The sequence below is a fragment of the Fulmarus glacialis genome, unplaced genomic scaffold (assembly GCF_000690835.1).
Source record: "Fulmarus glacialis isolate BGI_N327 unplaced genomic scaffold, ASM69083v1 scaffold12076, whole genome shotgun sequence".
Taxonomy (NCBI): domain Eukaryota; kingdom Metazoa; phylum Chordata; class Aves; order Procellariiformes; family Procellariidae; genus Fulmarus; species Fulmarus glacialis.
Window position 1 is genome coordinate 92127 of NW_009216318.1, and position 25484 is coordinate 117610.

Here is a 25484-nt window from a genome sequence, read left to right on the forward strand (position 1 = left end):
TTACTACTAGGTGTCACTAGATGAAAGAATAAACAAATTCTTCACCACAATAATTAGGACGAGAGGAAACGGCCTCAAGTTGCGCCAAGGGAGGTTTAGATTGGGCATTAGGAAAAACTTCTTTACTGAAAGAGTGGTCAGGCCTTGGAACAGGCTGGCCCGGGGACAGGGAAGTGGTAGAGTCACCATCCCTGGAAGTATTTAAAAGACGTGTAGATGAGGCTCTTTGGGACATGGTTTAGTAGGCATGATGGTGTTGGGTTGACAGTTGGACTTGATGATCTTAGAGGTCTTTTCCAACCTTAACGATTCTATGATTCTATGAATAATTAATGATAGCAATAAGTCAAATGACCAATTAAGGTCTAACTGTTTCTTGCAATAGGACACAAACAAAATTATTTCTTTGAGGAGTCATTAGTGCTTTTTTCCACCAGAAAAGAGAAGTGGTTTGAAGGTATACAGCAATTTTTATTTATTTGCCAATGCTACAATAGCTATTATATTGAGTAGCATATTAATGCTAAAACTATGAGAGCACTTTTTCACGTCAGGAATTTTCCCATGCAGATATCACAATTCTTTAAATTTGTGAAAAATTGTTTATTTTTTATTGAAAGTCAAGAAGAAAATATTTACTCCCTGTTATATTTTAAGATATTAATTGCTGAGATACAATTCTTTCCTTGTATCCATACGATAAACAATTCCCTAATTTATCTCAAATATTTAAAAATTAACTTGAAGGATTTTCTAAGCAGGTTGCAAGAAAACATTATATGTCGTGTTTAACATTAAGAAAGATGCATTTCCCTTAAACCTCACCATCTGTAAAGTGGATAAAACAGACGAAAAGCTGCAGCTCTCTTCTGAAGAGCAAAGGATTTAGTAACATACCTCTTCTTTACTTTGGATGATAGGTTTAGTCATATCTTGTAGTCTTCCTTTAATAGAAAGTGTGTCTGAAAAGCAATGTCTGAAACTTGAATCCTCATTATTATCATGTGTTTCAGATATGGATCCCTTTGCACATTTTCCACTGACAGTTTTATATGTCGTTAAGCTGAGCTACACATGAACAAAAAAAATCATTATTGAAAGGAGATGTACAAAAGCATAAAACAGTTGGCAGCTGAATGGAACAATTTAAGTTAAAATAATTGTAGAGTATCTTACCAAAGATGCTTCAGTTAAAACTGGTGAGAAACTTCTATTTCCAAATGTTAACTTTTTAACAGTTGTCTCAGGGGACTGATTTGGAGATATACTTGGAATATTTTTTTGTGGACAGAAATTATTGGGAGAGATTCCTTTCTCAAAGTTTAACATTTCCCTTTTTTCTAGTGTTGACTCCTGAAGATCAGGTGATATTTCACTATAAGTATGCTCTTGAGTAACATCTCCTTCTGATATTCGTTCAGCACCTAGAAAACAGTTACTTAACTGTCAGCATGAGGAATGAAAGGAAAAAAGGTAAGTTAAAGCCCCATATTGCTAACTGTTCCAAGTCTAGGTATTTGCAAGTCTCAGATGTATGGAATTTTACTTTAAGCGTTGACATATGACTTGCCACACTTCCACTTTTTGCACTCTCTGAACTATTTTAGCAGTTACCAGATTCATTCTAACACTTATGTATTGCACTTCTCTATTATGCTGATGTCAAATAACTGTACCAACCTATACAAGTATTAGTGACATATTAATACACTCCCTTAAATTATGTGGTACACACTGAATTAGGGGATATCTCTTCTTTTAAAAGCATGAAATAAATGTAAAATTGTACTACTGTGATAATCCTCATTTAACCTCCAACTTTTGATACAGTATTTATATAAATTAAAAGTCAAAATACCTACATCTCATTGTCTCAAGAGATGCAGGACTCTCAGATGAAGGCATTTCAATTTCCTTTTGTTCTGCAGAATTCTTTGATTTAATAAATGCTTTATGTACATAGTTAGCTACACTCTTTGGCTCCATAGATACAATATTCTGGGGTTCCTTTTGCTGATTATCATCCTTGTTTTCTCTATTCATATATTTCTATTAAAATACAAAGGTTACATAAACATTATTTGTAAACACACGGAAGTGTATATATATGCAGGTAAAGACCATATTATCTACATATACCATTGAACAAGCAGAAAGTCCAAAAAGGAACATCATTAGAAGTACTGAAATCCATAACTGTATCAGGTGTTCTAATATCAATAAGCACTGAATTTGTTTAATTCAGCACCCAAATTTCTATTCTTATGAACTTCTTAACTATTGAAGGCAATTACCAATGCTTCAGGATTTATCAATGAAGTTTACACACCTATCCATATGCACTGAAATGTTATGCTTAAAGAATGAAAATGTTTTAGCACCCAACGTCATTGCTTAATTTACTAAAAATCCTATTTGGATATTCAGCAAATATATTGACATACCCTCTATCAAGTCAACATTTTCTATTTTACACAGAATAGGCATAGCATTATTAAAGTCACATTACCTAAAAGAACAAAATGTGGCTCACTAAAACCTCCCATTTATTAGACATTTTCAAAATATCATTACATTTTTAAAATAAAGGACACAGTAGTTCTTTGCAGCAGAATAAATTTCATAAATAGAAACTAAAATACTATTATGACTGCGAAGATTATTTAAGACTAATTTCCTTAGCAGCTAAATACTCATAATTAAAAAAGGGTACTACTAGAAACAATAAATAAAATTCAGTTCAACTTGCTCATGGTGGGCACTTAAAATTCAGAGTACTAAGTACAAAGCAGACCAGAGTTTATTTTTAAAAATATGGTAGAAGTGGATTTTTAAGAATAAAGTGCAACTGTATACCTTTATTTTTGATTTCTCCTCCTTAGAGGTGCATGCTGAAGATTTCCTTTCACTTTCTGACTCTGAACTGGAAGGCTCTTTGTAATTTTTTGCTAATGCTGCTCTTCGAGGTCGTTTTTGTCTGGTGGTTTGTTCCATCGTTTCATCAGTTCTTGAATTCTGTTTTTTACATTCATTTATCTTTGGAAGAATAAAAACATCTTCAGTTTATATCAGAATGATTAATAAATAAATATATAACAATAAATGGCAGTTAAAACTTGGTTTAATTACTTGAAATCCATTATTTTAAAACGAATAAAAAAGTTTAACTTTACCAAAGCTTTACCAAAGCTCAGAAAGTCCAACCATCAGTCTACTACGCATTTTGGGAGGATAATTTTCACTTTCACATAGGGCACAGTGCAGTCAGGAATGTAAGAGTCAAAAAAGCGAAGAGGCAAAATAAACACCATTTTTGAACTACAGCAAAGCTGAAGTGGGTTTCCAAAGCTTGCTCTCTGAAACGTGTGCATGTTTAAACTGGACTGTAACTGGTTTGAAATAGAACAAAACCAAAAGCCTGCATAGTGAGCAGGAACCAGTATCCTAGAATCAGTCTTCCTTTCTATCTGTCCCCCTTCCACATCGTAACTACTGCCACTCTCCCTACTCAGCAGTCAATGTTTAGAAATAGAGCAAAGCATGTTCTCACTGAAAGCACCCCAGGGACCTGACATCAGAAGGGATGTAGAAATACAAGCGCAATGCTTCTCAGACTAGGAGATATTATAATTCTTGCCTCCTACTCTCTTGAAAAGCGCTCTATGCAAAACGTATGCTTTCCTAGCCTCCTCATCTCCAGGGTCAAGTCTATTAGTGACTTCCTGGCTTCAGATGCTCTCCATCTAAGTCTATGCAATAGTGGAACCCTACCTCCTCAAAGTAGGCACTTTGAACTTGCTTGGGTAGATTTGGGGAATTTCGCTACTAAAAAAGGACATATTTTAGTAAGTCGACCGATTCAACATTGGGCAATTGAAACCCTCCTCAGTTTTGAAGCCCTGTTCAGAACTGAAGCCTTCTTCAGTTTTGATTTACATGGACTAGACATCACAATCAATACCTACATGTGGTGATCATATTTTCATATGCATGATTTACATTAAAAGCATCTATATAGCTTTAAGCTACTAACATTAAATAGATTTGAGTAATTTTTGTACAGTCTAAGAGACTAGACAGTAGTCTGGAGGGGACAGGGGAAAGTTTTGGGTTTTTTGGGTGTTTTTTTTAACTGTGGCTTACAAACATCTACAACCACCTTCCATTAACATGTTCATAACCACTTATAATTTATTATACTCCCAACTTTAATACACTTAAAATATTTTGCAATTATTATTCTTTCTTAACATCTATAACATTGTTTTTGCAGTTTGACTATGTTACATATATTCATTTAAAGAAATTATAATCTCAAAGATATTAAAATTCAGTGAAGCACATTAGAAATACAATGAAGCACATGAAAACCCTTGCTGTAAAGCTAATGGCATATTCAATGGAGTAGATAGCTATTAAGCAGTAAATAGACATCATCAATAATTTTAAGTAATAAAACTTACAAAAACATCAATGTATAATAATAATTCTAACTCATAGCTAGTATTATGCCTGAAATACTAGCTAAATATTACATAAAAAGAATATAGTACCTGAAAAGAACAAACTGTATTTAACAAATGATCTTGAAATAAACATGGAGAAATGGCACATATTTATGAAAAATTATTTAAAACCAGTTTCTGTAGTGAGTTAAGACATTTTGGATATGTATTACAAGTCTAGTTGCAAATTTACATTTACCTTTTTCTTATTTGCATTTTTGCCTTTAGGTTTATCCACGTGGCAAGCAGGTTCAGAGAATTTATCTGCTGTTACAATACATAAAGTTAGAAAAATCAGCAAAATATTCAAGTGTTTGATATTTAGCTGTAAAATCACAGCATCACTTTTATGCCTGCAAACTTACTGATTCAGTAAACAGCTTTCAGCACATTATTTTAAAAAGCCAAAGGTTTTTGCTGCTGACAACATCCTCCGCCTGTCCCATCCTCCAACAATTTTCCACGTTAAAATACAGACTTTTTGGAAATTAACCTTTATAAATGATTAGAACTAATTTGAAAATTCCTTATGCTTGGAAATAAGACAACAAAAACATATTGTATCTGCAACACAGCACATTACATGCTGTGCAGTTAATATCTATGGAGAAACTTATTGCGGTATTCTTAAAAAATATGAAAAAATTTTCTTACTTTTGTCTGTGCTTATTGGTTTCCCTAAGTTTTTATTTCTACTGTAATCAATTATCTGGACTTTAGATTTTCTATTCGATTCTTGTAGCCAACTAACGTCTGTCTTGCTGTCATCACCTCTGTATTCTGTGTCTGTGTCACTAAAGAGATGCTTCTTGTTTTGATTGTTTCTAGTCTGCAAAAAACAAAAGAGTTCTTCAGTTATTGATTTACCTTTAATATACATTTCACTTACATAATTGATATTTAAAGGCAGGAAGACAAGGTATAATGATCCACAGAAATCTGAGCCTTACTTTTTTCCTTCCTTTCACTTCAGCGCTAGTTTTACTGTCATCTGCATTCCTTAATTAGAAAAAGAAAAAACACCTTTAAATGATACATTTAAAAATACTTGTTCTAAATCTTTCTACTATTCATGTGATATGTGGATTAAGGATTCAAACAAATGTACCTACTTTTGTTTTCACATCCATTTTGGAAATATCTGTTCACCTTAAACCCTAAAGGATGTGCTTATTTGCTGAAGATCAGTAAGAACACACAGTAACAATATGTGCCTTTGCAGGCTGATCATTAACAAAAAACTACCCCCCTCTATTCAGGAGTTTATATCCCTGTAGTATTCCATGAAGAGAACTAAAGCTGTTTTCTTCATGAACCACATTCTTTCCTATTTATCAGCTTCCCAAAGGAAAATCATGAAACAGCCTAGGAGACCACAGCAGCTATGTTTATTGCTTGAAAAAACACAGCCAAGATAATATTGTCAGGCATACATTCCCTCGATTTTCATAATGGAATGCTGGAGAATGCAGACAGTACTATTCTCGATGACAATCAGCAGACTAGGACACAATATAACATCCCTACCCTTTTTTGTTTGGATCTGTATGAACACTCAGTTCAGTAACATGCAATTCTTGGATCTAAAAATGTAAATAAGAAACAAATGAAAGCTTTCATTTGTTATACAATTTAAACAAAATTAAATAGGCCATCAGACAGTAACAGGTAAGTGCTTTTTTTGCTCAGTTTTTATACTCGGCAATTAACTTATGATGATTAATTTCTATCTTAGAAATTATTTAAAAAGAGAGCTGATAGTGCCAGTTGGTTTTAACTGACTGAAGCTTTCAGTATCTCAGACTAATACATTAGTTTCCATCCACTTGCTTCACTGCTTTCACCAATTCAGTGGGCTCCTCTGAGCTGTAAGAAGCAAAACTATCTTTTGTTGCCTTTTGCTTTTATCTTAGCTAGATTTTCTTTTTACTCAAACATCTGGGCAAAGATGTTTTTACAGTGGGGATTGGAAGGATGGTAATAATGCTTTCAGGATAATAGGGTAATTTAAAAATAATGATACTCCTAACAAACCGTTTTATTCTTAATTCAGGAAAACATCATAATAGCTTTAAGTGGCCAGAACCTTAGGATAGCATATATCATTATACATTTGAAAGTGATGGCAAACTTTTTTCCCCACTTAGTTCGGTGATACAACTTGAATTTTTAGGATGTTAACTATACTTTCAGTAGACGTAATTTAAGTTGACTGAGCTCCTTTATATTCTATTCATAACATATCAGTTTCAGTTATATTCTTACTCCAAGCTTTATTGTAGGCTCATCAAACCCACTGATGTTAAAGTTGTAGACATCATCCCTGTCAAACAGACACACAGATCAACAGACTGAACTAGTGAACATTTCACAAAGGTAGGTATGGGTAATTAGAAATTTTGTTTGAAAATGTTTTAACTACTTACATAACACGACCAGCAGTTATATTAAGAAGAGTAGTGGTTTTCAGGTTTCTATCCTGAACTTCTTCCTATACATAAATAAAAACTCTTATGTCAAATTTGGACTATGCATTCATACACACTCTCAAAAAGCAAGTTCTTCATCATGAACATATGAAAAAACCCAGCAGCTGCTCAGACTTCCACTTGATTAGCAACAGAACAATATGGCAAAAGGGGACAAGAGCTAGTAGAAACTAAATCTTTCAGAATTTATCCTTTAAGGATATCAACAAAACCTTAGAATTTTTTTTCCCCAAAAAACATTAAGACTAATTTCCGTGTCTTGGCTATATCCCATTTAAGGATTCTGTAATCTCATTTACTATAATATTTTTATTCTAAATATTTAGCATTGCCATGTGCAAAAGGAACAGGTTCAATTATATAATATGTAAACAGAAATTAATTTGGATTTCACTGGCTGATAGTTGCCCGTAAAAAGTATTATTCCATATAATTAAATATTTAAAAGGTGTTTTAAGTATATACAGTCAATGCATAATTAACATTAACATCTACAGATATTTAGCATTCAGCGATATTTGTGAACTTGTGCTTTACATCTACTAGCTACCCCCACATATATACATATATCTGATATGAAAAAAATTTCCAACAAAACCAATAACATGTTACCTTAGAGACACAGGATTTATTTAAATGTAGCCTAAAAAATAAGGATACATTTTGTTAAATGCTAATTAGAATATATGCATTACAAAACTGCTTATATAAATAAAAGCCTTATCAAGCACAACAAATTTATTCAGGCATTTAAATACAAAAACAAGTGGATTAAAAGAGATCAGCCCCTTTCATTTTTGGGCTCTAGAAAAATTCATTCCACATCACACAGCTATACTGCAGGTTCTGCATGTCTTCCAAGTCCCTATCCAAAAGGTTTAAATGGTGGCGCAGCCTAACTATTCCAGTCCTTTGTTACAATCAAACATGGAGAGCCTGTAATTATATGTAAAGTGTATCTCCAAGCATCAGTTCCAGCAAGGGAAGACTAATTTGCTTATTTAAGAATTTGAAAAATTTAACTCTCTAACAATCAACTCTTTCAGGAAGAGAGAACTAGGAACTTTAGATAATTTAGATAATCAGAAAATTGATGACTGAATCCAAGTTTGACCCCCAAACTATGATAATAGCATGGAGACACTCAACATGTGCAGTGCCCATGAACTATCCCAGTTAAATTCTCTCCAGGAAACATGTTGTGAGTGAGTGAAAGACCACTGAATAGAGTTTCTAACAGCCTTTGTAATTATTTCAACTACTGGAACTATTTGACTACCAGTCTCCTACTCTTCGGCACAATAGGATTTATCAGAAGTGAACAAACAATTCAGATGAAAGCAGGATGTGAAATAACTGTAGACAGAGGAGTAGATCACAGACAAAGCCACATGCACAAAAAGAATAAGCACAAAAGTAAACAGTTCACATCATACCTGTTAGAACCCAAGGAGACTCTTGCTTTGCTTTTCTCATCAGTCTTTACTTTATATCTGTCACTGATTTTAGTAATTAGTGATTTTGTTGCATCTGTCATTTCTTTAGACTTTGTTTTCTATAAAAATAGAGTTTAAGACTCAACTTCGAACCCATTCAACAGAAGGGCAAAGCTGCAAACAGAACTACAGGTTCCCAACAATCACCTAAACTTCATTAAATGTCTTCTAGATGTACTAAATCACATTCCTTCGAAAACTGTTTTCCCTTGCATTGCCCAAACAGTGAGCAATAAAGCATCAGTTTAGCAGATATTTTCTTTTAAATGTTGTGGTTTTGTGTACTGTAACATTGGAAAGTGAATGAAGAAGTGCATGAGAAGCACACGTTGGTGCTTATTTAAGAATTATGTTTTAAAAAGATGATTTTAAAAAAGAAATTCAGAGTAAATTAATCTTAAACAGTTCACACTCAAAAAGTAAACAGTGAAGCTGACATTATTTAATTCACTTGGTATTAGTGGAAAGTTAATTAAAAATAAGTTTGCGACTAGATGAAAGTAAAATACAAATTTTGAAACACTGAAAATTTGACAATTCTGTTAATTGCAAGTCAAAGAAATGAAGGTAAGAAACTCTCACCGTCTTTGATTGTTTTGGGTTTGCAGTCTCTTTTCTAAAGAGGACATCAGATTCCTCTCTTGTAAAATCAGAACGCAGAGATGTTTCAGACACTCTAGCTGAAAGAAATGTTTTAAATTATGTTTCAGTAGTAGTTTCAATATTCTTCCCTTCTGTACTTAACAGTTTCTGTTCCAAATGATTAACACTCTGACTGTCCACTGAGTCTTTTGTAGTTTTCTTCCCTCATGGTATCAATTTAATTTTCTTGGTTTTCTTCTCTTTTTTAATGTCTGTTTATCTGGAGAGATACTTCTAAAAACTGAATAAAAAGCTTTTTGTTTCACAGTTCTTTCACTAACAATAGAAACTAATACAGAGTGGAAAAAAAGCATAGCTGTAGGTTAAAAATTAATCTGAAATATTCTTAACACTATCAGTTAACAAAGTGTGAACATAACCTGGATGGGACGTATGTGCCAATGATGGATTTAACTTTTGCTTGTCACCCGTTGTTATATTCTTCTCAGGAACAGAGCATGCTCTTTTCTTCCATGTTTTGGTTTTATCAAAAGAACTCTCCAAAAGACCAGGCAGCCTAACAAAGATAATACCATCTTATTATCTGTGAATTGCAGAGCCTTAATTATAATAAACATGCATCACAAATTAGGAAGATAGTGGTATCTTGTAGATATCAATGCATTTTACATTGGTACCTAAGCCTGCTACCATTGTTCAATTAACCAACACATTGTAAAATGGCAAACCTTCAGAAACAACATATATTTTTAAGTCAACCTCAAAAAGGCAACAATATTCTATGGCCATCATTAAACCTTGAACCTAGATAACTCCGTGGTGTGTCAAATCTACTACTTTTTATGGCACAGTTCACTTATGTAAACCCATATGTCATTTGTATTTTACCTTCTGATGTCATTTGTATTTTACCTTCTGATGTCATCTGAAATAATTACTCTCCTTGTTACTACTAAGGCTTACTTAAACTCCTGCTCTGATCTTGTTAATGAGTACTATTTTCATAAAGAGATTCACCAATTTAAAGTTTTTGATTAAGATAACAGAATAGTATTGTTCATGAAGTAGTCTTAGCAAATATATATAAGTGCTGGTTTGGTGCCATGAATTTCAGAATAAAAAAATAAAATTACATAATAAAAGTGACCTGACTTACACAGCCAACAGTTCTTAATGCAACTCTCAGGGAAGACAAGACAATTAAGTTCTGGCATTTTCTGAAACTATGCAACAAAATTTCAATTCTGGCAATACTTCAAAATACTCCCTTCAAAGTAAGTGATGATGACAGTGACTTGCTATTCTTTTCCAATACTTACAAAGGCTTGTTGCTTCTCCCTACTGGCTGAGAATCAGGAACAATATCTAATGCTTCATCTAAATGAGACATTAATTTGGTATTAATTATTACAAAAGAAATGGAAAAATTAAAGTAAGGACTATCAACACTTGTAAAATTACTTGCCTAAAGTTTGCTTTTGTGTGGCCTCAATTTCTGCCTCTTGTATCATTTCTAAAACTTCTTCAGCACACATTCGCTACAGTGGGATAACACCCAAAAGAAAATATTAGCATAGGACTATAAGCAGTGTCACCTCAAACTTGTATTTTCTCTAATGAAACATGAAATTATTTTTTCATTTCATAGAAGTGCCGATCCCAGTACCTTTTCAGGTAGTTTTGCCTCATTTCTGATATTTGACCTCCTGATCTTCTGTTCTGTTCCACAAAATTCATTGTCTAGCGTACATCTTTGCCCACTCTAAAAAGCACAATAAGTAACACTGACAATTACAATCCATAAAAGCAAAACTAGTGAAATCCTCCTAGAAAGTAACACTTGAAATATTCTAAACTACACATTCTATATGTTAAAGCCTTTTTCTAAAGCATGGCTATATCAAAAAATGCTTCAGAATCCCATAGTCCGGGATTTGACCTGAATATGACCCAGAAAGACATTTAGAACCAGAAAGAAAATAAAAATGTTACTTTGAAGTCTTTGTTCAACTGGAACAGAAGCAAAAATACATACACTTAAACTGCAGTTCAGTAACACCTATGTAGTTTTGTTTGATTTTAGTGAATGCCTAATAAAAAATGCACTAAAACCAATGCTATAAATGCTATAACCTGAAGACATTAACATTTCACAACTATGGCTGAATGTAATATATGTTTTTAAAGAGTATTTCAACACTGCATAATTAATCTGAGATTCTATGCTTACATCATTCTCATATTACACACAAAGGAAGAATTGTGATTCTAGTAAAAGCAAGTTAACTCTGGGGTCAGAACTGATGAGTGAATGCAAATTTTGGCTAATTTTCTAAGAGTTCAGTCTGACTTTAGACATCTTAAACCTGAAATCCAGAGGACAAGAAAACATTATGCAATAAAGTAAAATACTATTTTCTAAAAGTGAGTTGCTGACTGCAAAACTCTAGCTCTTTGAAATATGAATTAGGAACAAATTAGAATAGAAATTAATGTTATTCTAAGTAAAAGATTTAGCTACAGATGACATGCGTACTTCAGCAGGTTCTTGATAGAAATTCTTTGTTCTGGTCTCATTTATTGCATTATTGTTAGACCTTTCAGCAGAGCTCATCATTTCCAAAGGTAATTTAAATCGTCCTTTACAAGGAGTGGCTGAAAACAAACCAGAGACATGTTAGAATTCTACCATTTCTTCTATTACGATTACTGTGCTGTCTGTGACATCAATATGAAGAGTTTTGCCCATGATCACATCTATGCCATAACCTTTAAAAAAAGTTGGCTAGTATTCATATCAATTCATTATGTACCTTTTATAATTCTATTGATTTCAACTAAGTTCCATGGAGGTTAACGAGCCCACAGACTCTGAATGTCTGGAGGCAAGCAATGCTTTTTACAGCCTGGCTCTGGTAGAAAATATCTGGACATCTATTTAAAGATTTTACTGTAATATATTGTTGCTGGAAAAGACTGTGTGGTTAAGTTCCAAATAAAAAAGTTACAGAAGTTCTCTGTCTTGTTCCATCCTAATCTGAAAACGCTTTCTTTTCTAGCCTCTGTTAGTCTTAATTTATACGTGATACACGGATATATGTATCTAAGGATACAGATGCACTTGAGACAGTTAAAGCAAGAAAATTAAGTTTGTTAGTCATGCTGTTCCGCCACTAGTTGCATCTCCAGCCTCTACTGGTCTTTGACTTACAAATCTCTCCCTTGTAGAAAATATTAAGTATCTTTTACAGTAAAACTATTAGTAGAAAAGTGATGACTCCCATTTGTGATAAAGTCTCTTCCTTATCCTTTTCTCTGTAATAAACACTTTTGACGTAAACATCAGTAGCACTGGACCCACATCTCAACCTTGCAGTGGATCCCACCTTGCTCACTAGCCATATAATCAGCTGCCCCTTGAAGAAACACACGCAGTTTCTAGATAAGCATAAAATGCAAGTGATAGGTGTACACATTGGAGAAAGCTGATTTTCCAATGCAACTGCTATAAAAGCACTAACTGCTAAGAATTCTTTAAACCAAGAGCATATGAGGAGAGAGATGAAAAAACACCTATGTTTTCGGTCTTCTAATCAATTGCCGACTTCTCAACTCGCTCCAGCAGAAACAGCTGACTGGCAGCAGCAGTAAAAATGATAGGTGGCCTTCAGCTGTTTGGAACGCATGTGCAACTACTATCCTGCATCATGCCTATGGATCAGTAGCAAGTGGTCTAGTTTAAAAATTTCAAATTTAAAGCACCTTCTAAGTATATTTTATAAGGTCTACTCTTCATTTCCAGCTCTGCAAAGGATCACAGTTCATGCTTGTATTTCAAAGACGATTTATAGCATATTTTTACCCTGAAAGTGCTTGTAAACTTACATGCGCTAGCAAATGCCAGTGGACTCCTTGTGGAAAATCTTGTACTTCCAGGAATAAGCACGGATGCTTCAGACACTTTCCTTTTACAAGATGTAGTTATCTTGAGGAACAGAAAAAACTTGACCATAATACACAGATTTAAGGATGACAACACAAGATTTTAGAAAATGTATTTCCAAGAGTCTTTTGACACTTTCTATCATTGGAATGTCAATTGCTGTTGCTGCACGCATCAATATAATGTGATTTTTATGCAGTTCCCTTTTTATAGAAAGTTCACCAGAATTCTTGCATTATATAATACTTAAAACTAACGTTAAGATCAGTGATTGTTGTTTTCTAAATTAATTCAACAAAGTATGGACAAATCCTGTCCCTTGTTAACAATCAAAGTAACTAAGATGATTCCCAGGAGTTCCTGCAAAGCTATCACATAAGCTATAAACCAGCAGAACCTCAAGAACATGTTTACTAGACTACTGCTAGCAAAACATGCATTGCATGTCTGTTGCATGATGAAGACATGGTGACATTGCTTCATCTTCCCCTCTCCCCCCCCCCCAGTATAACCATAATACATTTATAACTTTAGAGTAATTGTGGGGCAAAAGAAACACCACGCCTAATGAATTGGGCTCCTTTCAGTTTAAACCAGAGAATCAGCTATGCACAGGAGCAGTCCCATGAAATTGTGATTTCAATAACCAGGATACAGGATTCATCTTGACAACCACATACTTTTTTGTAACCGTCAGTCTTTGTGAATGCCAAGCCTATAGGACTTGTCTCTAATACAGCTATTACTATTGCTGACCATTAGTAAGTCTCCAGAGGCTATACTAGACTTTCGCATATCCTAAGAGATCTAAGCATGTCTTGAAAACATTTATCTTTAAAGAGAATTCTCAGAGCATAATGGTCTAAAGAATGTTAACAACTGCTTTTTATTTTTGTCACATTGTTATAGTTTCAAAATGCATAATAATGAGAAATCTTTTTTGCAAAGGGATTTATATAGCTTAGTGTCAAGTCATAAGAAAAACTATCAAGCCCTGTATTAATTATATTCCAACTGTAAACTAACAGGGTTTTTTTTAGATTGACTTGTATTTTTGATGTACTCTCTTCTGTTTCGATAATCCTACTTACCTTGGAAGAACCACCTCTGCATTTTTCTTGATTGTTATTTTTATTCAGAGTCCTCAAAGTTCCAGGAAGTTGCTGGGTTTTGTACTTACTGAGTTTCTCCTCTTCTTCAGATTTTTCTTCCAAACACGGTGACAACTGACTTTCTGGTACCAGAACCTATATAATATTTTGGAGTTTTAAAATTTTTATACAATATTTGGCTTTTGTTATTTTTTATATTTTATATTTATACAAACACACAGAGAGCAACTTCTTTACCCTAAATAACACTTTCCTCACTGCAGATTTTGATAAACTTCAGAGCTTATATACTTTTAGTTTGAAAAGCATCCAGCCTAACTGTTATTTTCACTAACAAGGACGGGTTACCAAATCAGGATTCACATAAAAACTTCCCCTGTGTATATCTGTCTGAAGTATTCTATGATTTGGATATCAACATTATTATCTCCCCAAATACTAGAAATCACTTAACTGGTTTTAGAGTTATCTTTACTTATTGGCATTTTAAAAGTCCTTGTTTTTATGGTGAATGATCATAAATTAGCTAATAATCAGACTAAATATAAAAAACAAGAAAGCAACCATGTCAGCATACTGAAGTAAAATACCTGCGATCCACTTTCATCAAAGACGACATGTACAGTTGTTTTGGCAACTGATGCAGACTGCTTCTTACTAAAGCCCTACAAAGTGAGTAACCATCTATGTAAACTATACACTTTGCTCACTATTTTTAAACAAGAAACAGAAAGAAAATGTTTAAGTCAGAGATTATAAGTGTCTGAATTCAGGTTATAGGGGAAAATAGATTCTACAAGCTCATAGCAGCTCCATTCCTCACGAGTTTCTCAGTCAGAGTTCAGGGCAAAGTAGTTTGTTACAAGCAGTAAGCTATGGCTTGCTAAAAGTTTTTTACTGAATGAGTACATTCATAAGCATGGTAAGTGTACTGCAAAATGGGATAGCTAATGAACAATTTCTGAAAGACTTCCATATTTGTAAGCATCCAGTTCTTGTGTTTCTGGAAAGTTACATATGCAAAAATTGACATTAAGCTATGGTGATTCCTTTCCAGCCGGTTAATTTTTGTTGCAATTGATTTTACATCTTAAAATCATAGAATCATTTAAGTTGGAAAAGACCTTTAAGATCATCGCGTCCAACCATTAATCTAACGCTGCCAAGTCCACCAATAAACTGTGTCCCTAAGCGCCACGTCTACACATCTGTCAAATACCTCCAGGGATGGCGAGTCAACCACTTCCCTGGGCAGCCTGTTCCAATGCTTGACAACCCTTTCAGTGAAGAAATTTTTGCTAATATCCAATCTAAACCTCCCCTGGCACAACTTGAGGCCATTCCTCTCGCCCTTATTAAGCATCTTTACCGAAGTTTAACATATTATGGGAGAAATGCTGTTCTGTAGCGGCAATGTTAATCAGAAACTCTCGGTATAAGTAGATACCAATAATCACAGCTATAAGAACATTTATATGGCAATGAGACATTTATTTTGAATCAATTAAAAACTATTCAAAAAGGTGTTTAAATCTTACCTTACATTTACTAAATCCATAAATCTTTCTGATTACGTCTTTGATTTCCAAGATAGAATCAAAATATAAAAAAAATTTCTCTCCTTCTTGATTACCCACATTCATTGGGCTTTTTAGATCTATTGTTAATAATTTCTTTGAATCTTTTTCTGGACAAAAACAAAATTTGAAAAGTAGTTTCATTACAATTCAACAACATCTCATATAACGTTTGTAAATACAGGAAACTTAGTTGTATGCTTCAGTTCAGCTATTAAAAAGTATATTTTCTTTATTTCACTCTAACCTACAATAAATGTTATTTGTGAAATAATTCAAGATTCAATCTTTTAGAAATACTTATTGTGTATATTATCCTGTAGAATTTTAAGGTTATGTACTCTAGCTGCAGACAAATTACAGATATTTACAAAACTATTCTAACTAGTTTAAAAGGAACATTATTAAATGTCATTGTCTGATGACTTATTTTGCATTGAAATAACTACAAGACATTATTTTAAAAAAATCACACCTGCATGCCTAAAATGCAAATGTGACTGCAGTGCAATTTTTTCCTTGATAAAACCAGTACCTATAATATTTTAAGTGGGCATTTTGCTTTACTGAGAATTGAGTCAGTACTTTAGGATTAATCAGTTTGAAAATCCAAGTGAGTGTGTAACAAAAGGTCACATTTTTGAGTGCCAATACCTTCAAGGCTGTACAGGTCTACCTCTTCTTCTGGGATAATGACTGTTTCCCACTGATGATCCTTACATGAAAAATACATATTTTTAAAGCTAGAAAAGTATTATATTACAATTAAATGAAGTGCAGTGATCAGAAAGTTACTCAGTGAGGACAAATTTTCAGCTTTTTAAATCCTGTGTTACAAGGAGTGACAATGAACATATGCTTCCTTGGTAACAGCGAACAATATTTCAGAAGAGCTTTGGTAAAGTCATTAAACAGTTGAGTCTCATCTACAAAAATTATAACCGCAACTTTGTAAATGGCTTCTTGTTCACATGTGCATATGTTAAACTGTTCGCAAACAGTATTAGAAGGTCATTACTTTGAAATTGTTTAATCTAAATATGTACACCAAATCTAGATTTCTTTTTTTTCCCCCCCTTCACACTATACATGTGCACATAACTTCCACATGTTGATGTGGGGAAACAAATTTAATACACACTTGAAAGAATGTATCTACTGCCTCAGAACAATCTAGTATGACAGACAAAAATTAACTTACTGCATCATCTGCTGCCACATAGAAAGATATACTTCTGCTACCAACGTTGAAATCGATCCAAAATTCTTCAAGATTTTCATCCAATGGTATCTGTAGCTAAAACAAAAAAACTCAGATAAAAGAGTAAGAGTGGACAGCAACGATTTATACCAGCTAACAGGCTTTGTGTTACAGTCTGACAAACTTCATAAACACATGCACATCCATACACTCCTGAAAAAAAATAATTTTCTTATTTGATCCTTATTTTTTTCTTAACTATTTCGAAAGCAAAGAAATTCTTCAGCTGCACAAACGAAAATCTATATACAATTAACCCTGTAACTTACCTCATATTTATCAAGAGCTGCTGATAAGCACGGATATGTAAAAACCCTGTAAGAAAAGGGTATTTTGTCAAGTATCCTAAAATGCTGTAAATAAATTTTGCGCATCTGAACACAGCAACTGGATTGTGTTTTCAGCACAAAACTTGTGTGCTTTAGAGACTAAGAGATCACAACAATCGAAAGAGCAATCACTTGACTGCACTTCTTCCCCAAAGGAGGTAACATAAAATTTTATATATCCTCACAATTAAAGCAGTGGTCTCAGAGCTCTTGTCACTATGTTCATACTTCTATCTTATCTCCTGATATTTTAAGAATGGTATTCAAACTGAAAATACACCTGATATAAAAACATACCAATCTCTTTGCTGTCATGACATACAAAAGTAACACACAGAGCATGTGATCATATAGATAAGAAAAAAGCTCGTATTTTCTCTTCCTTTTTGTATCCTATTTCTCTAGCAGATATTCTCATTGATGATTATCTCAATGTAAATATCCTACATCAATAAACGAATATATACCAACAGATTACTAGCTATTGTTAGATGATATGTTTATTGAATTAACGAGCATCTCAGGATTTTGCAACAGAACTAAATAGAACACAAAAACTAGCTCCTTATAAACATTTATTAAAGCAAGTGTAGCATATGCTTTATATTATTTAAGAATCTTTTTAAACGAATATTCTTTATTTAGTGAACAGTTTCTTCAAGCTGTTATCTAATAATCTGAAACTTACATTATGTTTGTCTTTGTTCCAAATATCGGAATTACATAAAATTAACATCTTGATAGAGAAGATAATATCCATGTGACAATGTGCCAAAAGATGGTGTTACTCAATTTCTTTACTGTTTAATATTTTAAAAATATCTTAACTCTGCACGGTTCCTTGACTTTATACCACAGCAATATTAGTCTTACTTGTTTGTATTATTTTAGTTCAGAGTTCCCAAAAACAGTTCTTGTGATACAAAGGCTACTCCCGATGAATGGCCATAAAATAAAAACAAAACAAACAAACAAAAAAACACCAAAAAAACCCAAAACATGAGCTTTAAAAAATTCAGTTTTACCTTCTTTTGTCTCCAAGCATGCCATTCACCTGGTTAAGAAATTTTCTGCAATCCTATTAAAACACAGAAATTTCTTAAAGAATTGTAAAACAAACATTTACCTCCCCGGAAATATTTTTCGTATGACTTACTGTTTCAAACTCAGAATCTTTAATTCCTTTAAATGCATTGGACACAAACTCCATGGAAAACCACTGGTACGCCAGTTCTCCTCTTTGTTTCTCAGATATCATTCTGCATAAAGCTTCCGTAATGGCTACTTGCAGGTCATAGTCTACAGCACAATACATTTTACAGGAACAGTAGTTTTAAAGATACTACTGACGTGAAAAAAAGTATTATTACGTAGGAAACTGGTATAGGCAGTGCTGAATGTTTCATATTACATATCACATTATATCCAAATACGTAACCCATAAAGGATATATAGATAAAGAACTAAGGGAATAAGGATGACTAAACAACTTATGTTTCAAAATGAAATTTCAACCAAACTTTCAAGGAATGTCAGAGCAACACTAGGCATATAAGCAAGAGATAAGTTCTCAACTTTCATCTGTCTGAACTGGGAAACTGTTGGATACCAAAGTGATCCCTGAGAGAAGTTCTAGTACTACTAAATACTAGCAGTTCATTATCCTCAAAGACTGACTTCCTTATGAGCTTTTGCTATTTTAAAACTTACATTCTAGAGAAGAAAAGGACTGGAAACTTCACAGAGTTAGCCATACACTGCACATATCTGAAACATTCCAGTTTCCAGATTGTTTTCATGCAGTATTTGTATTTTTCAGAGGACTGTAATTGCAACATTCTGCAGCTTCTAAATGTCTTCTCTGGATTTTTAATGGGTCTGCATGTAATTTTTAAGAAGCTCAATACTAAATCATTTATTAAGTCCCATGCTCACCTCCAGCATCCAAAATTCTCCTCCCCATGTCACTCCTGCCAAACAAAGTAACGTTTCATCAAAATATGACAGCAATACAAAGCATAGAAGAAAAGTTTATTTAATTACAAGCTTTCAATGTATGAGACAAAACCCCAATTCCATTAAACTATTAGTCTTCAAAGGGGTAAGTCTGTTATGCTAAGGATATACATCTGAAAGCACTACTGCGGAAGTGAATCACCTGATATATATAATTTTTGTTCTATTTATTTTTTGAAATGCTGTAAAAAAGTTTCCCAGTGTGAATAGCTTGTCCTTCCAGTGACTGACTCACTGTGCTTTACACACATTCTTAGAAATAGGAGTTTAATTATTTTAAGACAACTGGGATGAGAAGAAGCCTAACCTAAGTTAGGAAAGAGGTAAATTTAGGCTTGTAATAAAGAATAACCCATGAAAATACCTGCCCACAGCCACTACCACTGGCAACACAATAGCAAATGCAAAAGTGAATTAAACAGGGACCACTCTGCATGCATTCTAAACAGCCTTAGTAAAAATTGCCTTCCCAGCTATGCAAATGATGTAATGATATAAAAAATTATACTGATGATTATTTACATGACAAGCAACATTTCCTTTGTAGAAAATATCTTTTTCCTGGCATCTCGAGGCGTGTTATCAAGCATTAAATTAAGTTTTCTTACTACCTAAGAAGAGTGGAAAAAAGAGAGAAAGATTAAATATAAAATAAGTTGTTAAAGTTTAAGTTATTCTTATTTTGGGCCCCCCTTCATACCACTGAAGAAAATAACATGCTTAAATAATTGCAAAACAAGAAAAGATAATGAGTTGTATCTGACCTCAAATGGTATTTATCTTAATATAACTACCTCAATTTCAATAAATTACACTGGCTTTACTGTGAACATCAGTTGTTAAAGGGTTATGTTTCTTATTTGCACCTTTAAATATAGAAAAAAAAAACTTTCAAAGCTAGCGTTCGGTCTGCAGTTGATTGCTGAGCTAAAGTGTACCTTCAATTTGCATTAAAAACCCTTTCCTTTGGGGATGTAGCCTTTACAGAAGTCTTTTTTGTAACTTTCTCTTTCTTTAGAGAGGAAAAAAAACCTGACAACCTGAGGTTACTAAAATAAACAGATGAAATTTGCAGTGTATTAGAAGGTATACAAATTTCCTGCAAGTATCTAAAGATTTTCCAACCAACAATCTTAGCCCTATTTATAGCAGTTGTAATAGAGCATATTATTTCCTACGCTTTTATACAGCTTTCTCACCAGAATCTTAGTATCACTGTTTTGTAATTTACTGCCCAAAACAAAAATTATAGGTCAGTAATCCGGAAAAAAACCCCAACCCCCAACATATAAACGACAACACACATTCCCAGAGAAACATTAAATCACCCTTCTGATACTAGAGCACTACAATATTCTCTTTTTCGTAGCATCTGTACAGTTAAATTACTATCTTCACAAAGTCTGTTAAAACACTAACCAGAAAACTGTTGCTTAGAAAGAAGAATGTTTACCTCCAATACTAATTCTTACATCAGCGATGAGAGTGCATGTTCTCAGAACAAAGTTTTCTAGTATTTGCATTTTACCTAAAGAACAGGAAAAAAATAAATTACGAGTCATGGAGAGTGTATTAGGGTGCCCCCTCATCAGCATTTGGAAAAAGATTTGTTTTCATTTAGAAATAAAATACAGTATGCCTTCCTTTCCATATAGGATTACTGATATTTAAAAATAAACATCTTAAGCTTCATGGTTAAATGCAAGACAGAATAGTTACTTCAATTTATAGTAAATATGGCTCTTTATAATGTTTCTATTCCTGTGCATCACTGCATAAGTCCCCTGGGCACGCGATCATTATTTTTAAAAAATAATCAGATCAGTTCTGTAACTTAGCTATCTATCTGAGATATAATTCAGATCCTGGAATTTATCTTCCCAGGGACAAGGAAATGAATCTTTCATTTTGATCGTGATAGCATAATGGTCTGTAGTGACTTTCTACTATACTGAAAGGTAAGAGCAGCGTGATATTCGTGATAACAAGGTCAATAAAGAAGGACTAGCGTGCTATGCTGAGCTATGACAGTAGCTTAGAAACAATGTTCTTTTTAGGAAAAACTCAGTTCAGTTGCCATCTCTGAAGAGAGACTATCCTGGTTTTTTTTATTACTGACATCAGCAAGTTACAAGGAAATCTGTCAGTATAGAAACCTCAAACTAAACTATCAAAGTTATAATTGACCTTCAAACTTTTTTCACGTGAATCAGAAATGTAGTCCTTTGCGCAGAACAGCCCTCTTCTGAGGATAAGCCCTTTTCTGTTACAGTTTATTAGCTGAAGCATATAGATCTGGTGATATACTTACATTAGATCAAGAAACTTTGTACCACACTCATTATACATGTTCTTCTCAGAACTACCTTGCTTCAAGATGGCTCCACAAGTAGCAAGAGTTATTTTAACACTGATAACTTTAAAATGTCTATTTCAGAACACTTTAACTATCATATCTAGCAGACACTTTTTTTAAGCTCACCTTCAGGTCTGCTATCACATATAGCCTACAATAAAAAACAAACCGAAACACATTATTTTGATAGTGTAAATATTACAGCATAAAAATCAGGTAACGTGTACCTAAAGCAAGTAACCAAAAAGCACTGAAGATTTTAAAATTATTTCATCCTTAATGAAGAACATAAAAGACTTCTAATACCAAGTGTGGTTTCTCAAAATTATATTTCAGTTAAATTTATGGAAATTATTTCTCCAATGACAAAAATTTTTATGAACAGAAGAAAACTCTTATAAACCTGGGGTCCTGGGATTAGCGTACCAATAATTTATGTAATCAAAATTAGACCAAGATGAATTTTTTTTGTTCAATGAACACTTACATTGTTGGGGTTTTAAAATTTTATTTCATGATGCTAAACATGAACAGAAAATGAGTATGAATACAGGCAAACTATTTATCCAAAAAGACTTACAATCTATTTCAGAAATCATTGTAACATTAACTTTAGAAGGATATTAAACAGAAACACATTTGAAAGTCTTTTTGTTGCTTAACTAGTAATAATTATTTTGACAAATACACACAAAGTATTTTATTATCAATATATTTTTACCAGCAATACGTTGAAGAAATCTTCAGCCAGACTTAAAAGCATTTCATTCTTTTCATTTCCTCCGAGGATCAAAATTCCTTTTACCTTTTCAAACCAATTAACCATGTAAAGGAAAAATAAAACTATTTTAATAGCATGAAAAAGGACAATAGTTTATATTATACTTAAGTAAAATTATACAAACTATACAAAGGTTAAAACAACAGCAACATTATGAGTCTGCTGAGCATACTTTAGCCCCAGACTGAAATTTTTCACTCACACTAAACGAATGTAGGTGATTTCAAACTAATGTAAGTAATTACTGTAGCTGACTTTCTAACACAAAAACTAGAGATCTACTTTTACAACTGCCATCACAGACAACAGTTGAAAATAGATAATGACTGAATGAAAAAGTGTGTTTGTAGGTGTGAATATAAGTATGCAGTTAGCACCGCGCTTTTTTTTTTTTTTTCATTAAAGTAGTTGAGAAGGCAATTGAGTACATTCATCTGACATTGCCATTAATTTTCTTCAGTGAAATCTCTGGTGAAACCAATGAGGAAATGGTGTCTATTTTTCAGTACATGTATTATGTTGAGTTACAAATGACTAACGCATTTAACATGCAGGTTGAAATAACACAAAATAATCAGAATAGCACTATAATCTGTTGAGAGAACAGGTACAATATTGTTGTTGCGAGTACTAACAAAAAAAAAAAATTAAACTGCACAAGGAAATTCCAATTCCTGACTCAAAAGCAGTATAGCAAGCTCATATAAAAAGATATCATCTTCTTGTAATTGCTGTAAGCATATCTAAATTTATTATATATTGCATAATTTGCAAAACCTCCACGGAGGTAGAGCAGCATCACTTTACAAGGAGAAACTTGTCAAAGAACATTTAAATCTGAATAATGTTTGTTGCAAAGCTATGGGAAATTCTTAATTCAGAAACAATGAAGGACCAAATCGAATACTAAGCTGTTCAGCACTGAAGCATTACTTATGCATGCTTTATTAATTTTTTTTTTTTTTTAAGAAGTTCACGTATGCTTTATGGTTTTACTTATCCTTCCAATAAGACCATATTTTATCATCGCTGGAAGCCCATCTTCTCCTGCTATGCTGATTTTTTCCCCACATTTCTGAATAGAATTTAGTAAAGTGGAAATGCTTTTGACTTCTTGTTTGTCAAGTTCCTGAAATTGAAATTATAACACAAGCTTTAGTGTACAGTTCTAGAAGAACCTGTATTTAATTAATCTGATACCTTTTTGTTCTCAAGAGCCACCTTAATTGCAGCTTGAAGTAGAGATTTCATTCTTAGATTTTATTTTAGTTTTTCAAATCGACTGCTGGTATAAACCAAGCCAAATGAAAAAATGTTTTTCAAATTATTACAATAACAGTATAGATGATTCTGATGTAATGATTACATTACCCGACAGAGAAGCTTGTCTAATTTGTTGACAAACTGTTTGCTGCATTTGTGAGAGACATTTTCAGAGTCTTCTGTTGCCAGAAATTGTTCTAATAATTGGAAATTTTTTTTTCTTGTAGCTTCATCAATTAACTTTTCAAACTGTCAACAATAAAAGAAGACAGAGCAACTGTATTATGGTATGCTTAACACTGATACTGATTCAACAAGATTTAACATAGGTTTTACGCAATCATTTGTTGCGTTCTAAGCAAATATTCTGAATCACAAAATCATTAAATGTAAAACCTAAAGTACAGAACACCGTATCTAATACATTAGACATGCAAATACTTATTCACCAAGTTTTTAATTATTTGCCAGTTTTCCTTAACTTCCTTAACTTCTTTCCTCATATTACAAATAAATGCTTACATATGATCATTGTGTTAATACCTCTTCCTTAGTACATTTAATATTTCTAAGTTATCTATTAGTGACTTTTAAAGATATTAATATATTTGAGGACTAGTCTTCCTCAACTATTTTGCCTCTCTATTCTTTCTAAATCAATTATAACCAGATTTCAATATTTTTATCTTAAGTATCATCCCAACTGATTCATGTATGTCAAATGCATATGATGTATTTTCATCAGTAACAATTTCCAATTCCTCTTGCTTTCTACCCAGCTACTTAGCACTAACCTGTATCAAAGGAAAGTATCTTCCTACCACATTCTTTGCCACACTGCAAATTAAAGGAGTGCTTTAAGCTAGTAATTAAAACAATCAATACGCATATTCTGGTCCATAAGCACATACCTGCATCTCATTCCTGGCTGCCATTTTTGCAATTCATCTACTCAGCTGCATAAGAAGGGAATAATCATCACTTGACCAAAACACAATTCACTGACATAGACTTCAAATAGGTTTTGCAAACACGTCAGTAATCAGTCAAAATACATTACAAATTCCAAAATTTGCCACTAGTATAAACACTATTTAAGAAATTAAACTAACTAGGCATATACGGAAACATCCTTACATGGATAAACAATTGCTGGAAATAGAAGAGTGGAAGGACCGATCAACTTTGGCAATGGAGGAACAGCAGGTCCTGCATCAGACTCTCAATGTTTCTCAGCCAGAAAAGAGCATGAGGGTGGCCAATTATACTGTCAACACCAGGTTATTCAGAATAGGTAAATCAACAGCAGAACTCCAGAAGAGCCTCATTATAAAATGGTAGACTAAATCATTTAAGAAAAATGTGATAAATGCACGCAGGGAAAAAGCCTTCTTAATTACACTTAAAATGATGGGCTCTGAGATTACTATTAGCACCAAAAAGCAGGATTTTGAAATTATAGTTTTCTGAAAAAAAAGTTGTCTTGATACTCAAGAGCAGACAAAAGTATTTTGAGAGTTAACATGTAAAAAACCAACAACTTTTTAATGCTTTGTATAAATTAATCTACATCGACCAATCTACCACGTCCAGTTTTGGTCTCCCCATCTCAGAAATTACATTGAATTAGACAAAGCAAAGCAAATGGAAATAATGATTAAAAATAGGGAACGACTTCTGCAGCACAAGCAACTGGGAACACACACTAGCCATTTCTGTACTCCTAAGTAATACAGAAATAACAAATACGGGG

At 33.2% G+C, this 25484-nt stretch overlaps 1 protein-coding gene across 1 annotated transcript in view; it reads right to left on the reverse strand.

Moving 5' to 3' along the window:
* Nucleotides 1-24666, reverse strand: part of SYCP2 (synaptonemal complex protein 2) — a 28976-nt gene extending 4310 nt beyond the window's left edge. Inside the window, 35 exon segments of the mRNA XM_009579264.1 lie at nt 898-1068; nt 1177-1424; nt 1863-2049; nt 2857-3036; nt 4705-4769; nt 5160-5334; nt 6771-6828; nt 6932-6996; nt 7607-7637; nt 8431-8549; nt 9073-9256; nt 9258-9322; nt 9324-9414; nt 9512-9649; nt 10413-10470; nt 10559-10631; nt 10760-10855; nt 11630-11748; nt 12979-13078; nt 14128-14283; nt 15687-15835; nt 16380-16440; nt 16927-17022; nt 17256-17301; nt 18341-18393; nt 18472-18614; nt 19251-19285; nt 19854-19942; nt 20145-20197; nt 20785-20859; nt 21814-21838; nt 22409-22513; nt 23469-23597; nt 23840-23980; nt 24643-24666. Of these exon segments, the coding sequence (XP_009577559.1) occupies nt 898-1068; nt 1177-1424; nt 1863-2049; nt 2857-3036; nt 4705-4769; nt 5160-5334; nt 6771-6828; nt 6932-6996; nt 7607-7637; nt 8431-8549; nt 9073-9256; nt 9258-9322; nt 9324-9414; nt 9512-9649; nt 10413-10470; nt 10559-10631; nt 10760-10855; nt 11630-11748; nt 12979-13078; nt 14128-14283; nt 15687-15835; nt 16380-16440; nt 16927-17022; nt 17256-17301; nt 18341-18393; nt 18472-18614; nt 19251-19285; nt 19854-19942; nt 20145-20197; nt 20785-20859; nt 21814-21838; nt 22409-22513; nt 23469-23597; nt 23840-23980; nt 24643-24666 (3603 nt within the window).
* Between the last annotated feature and the right edge of the window lie 818 nt (nt 24667-25484).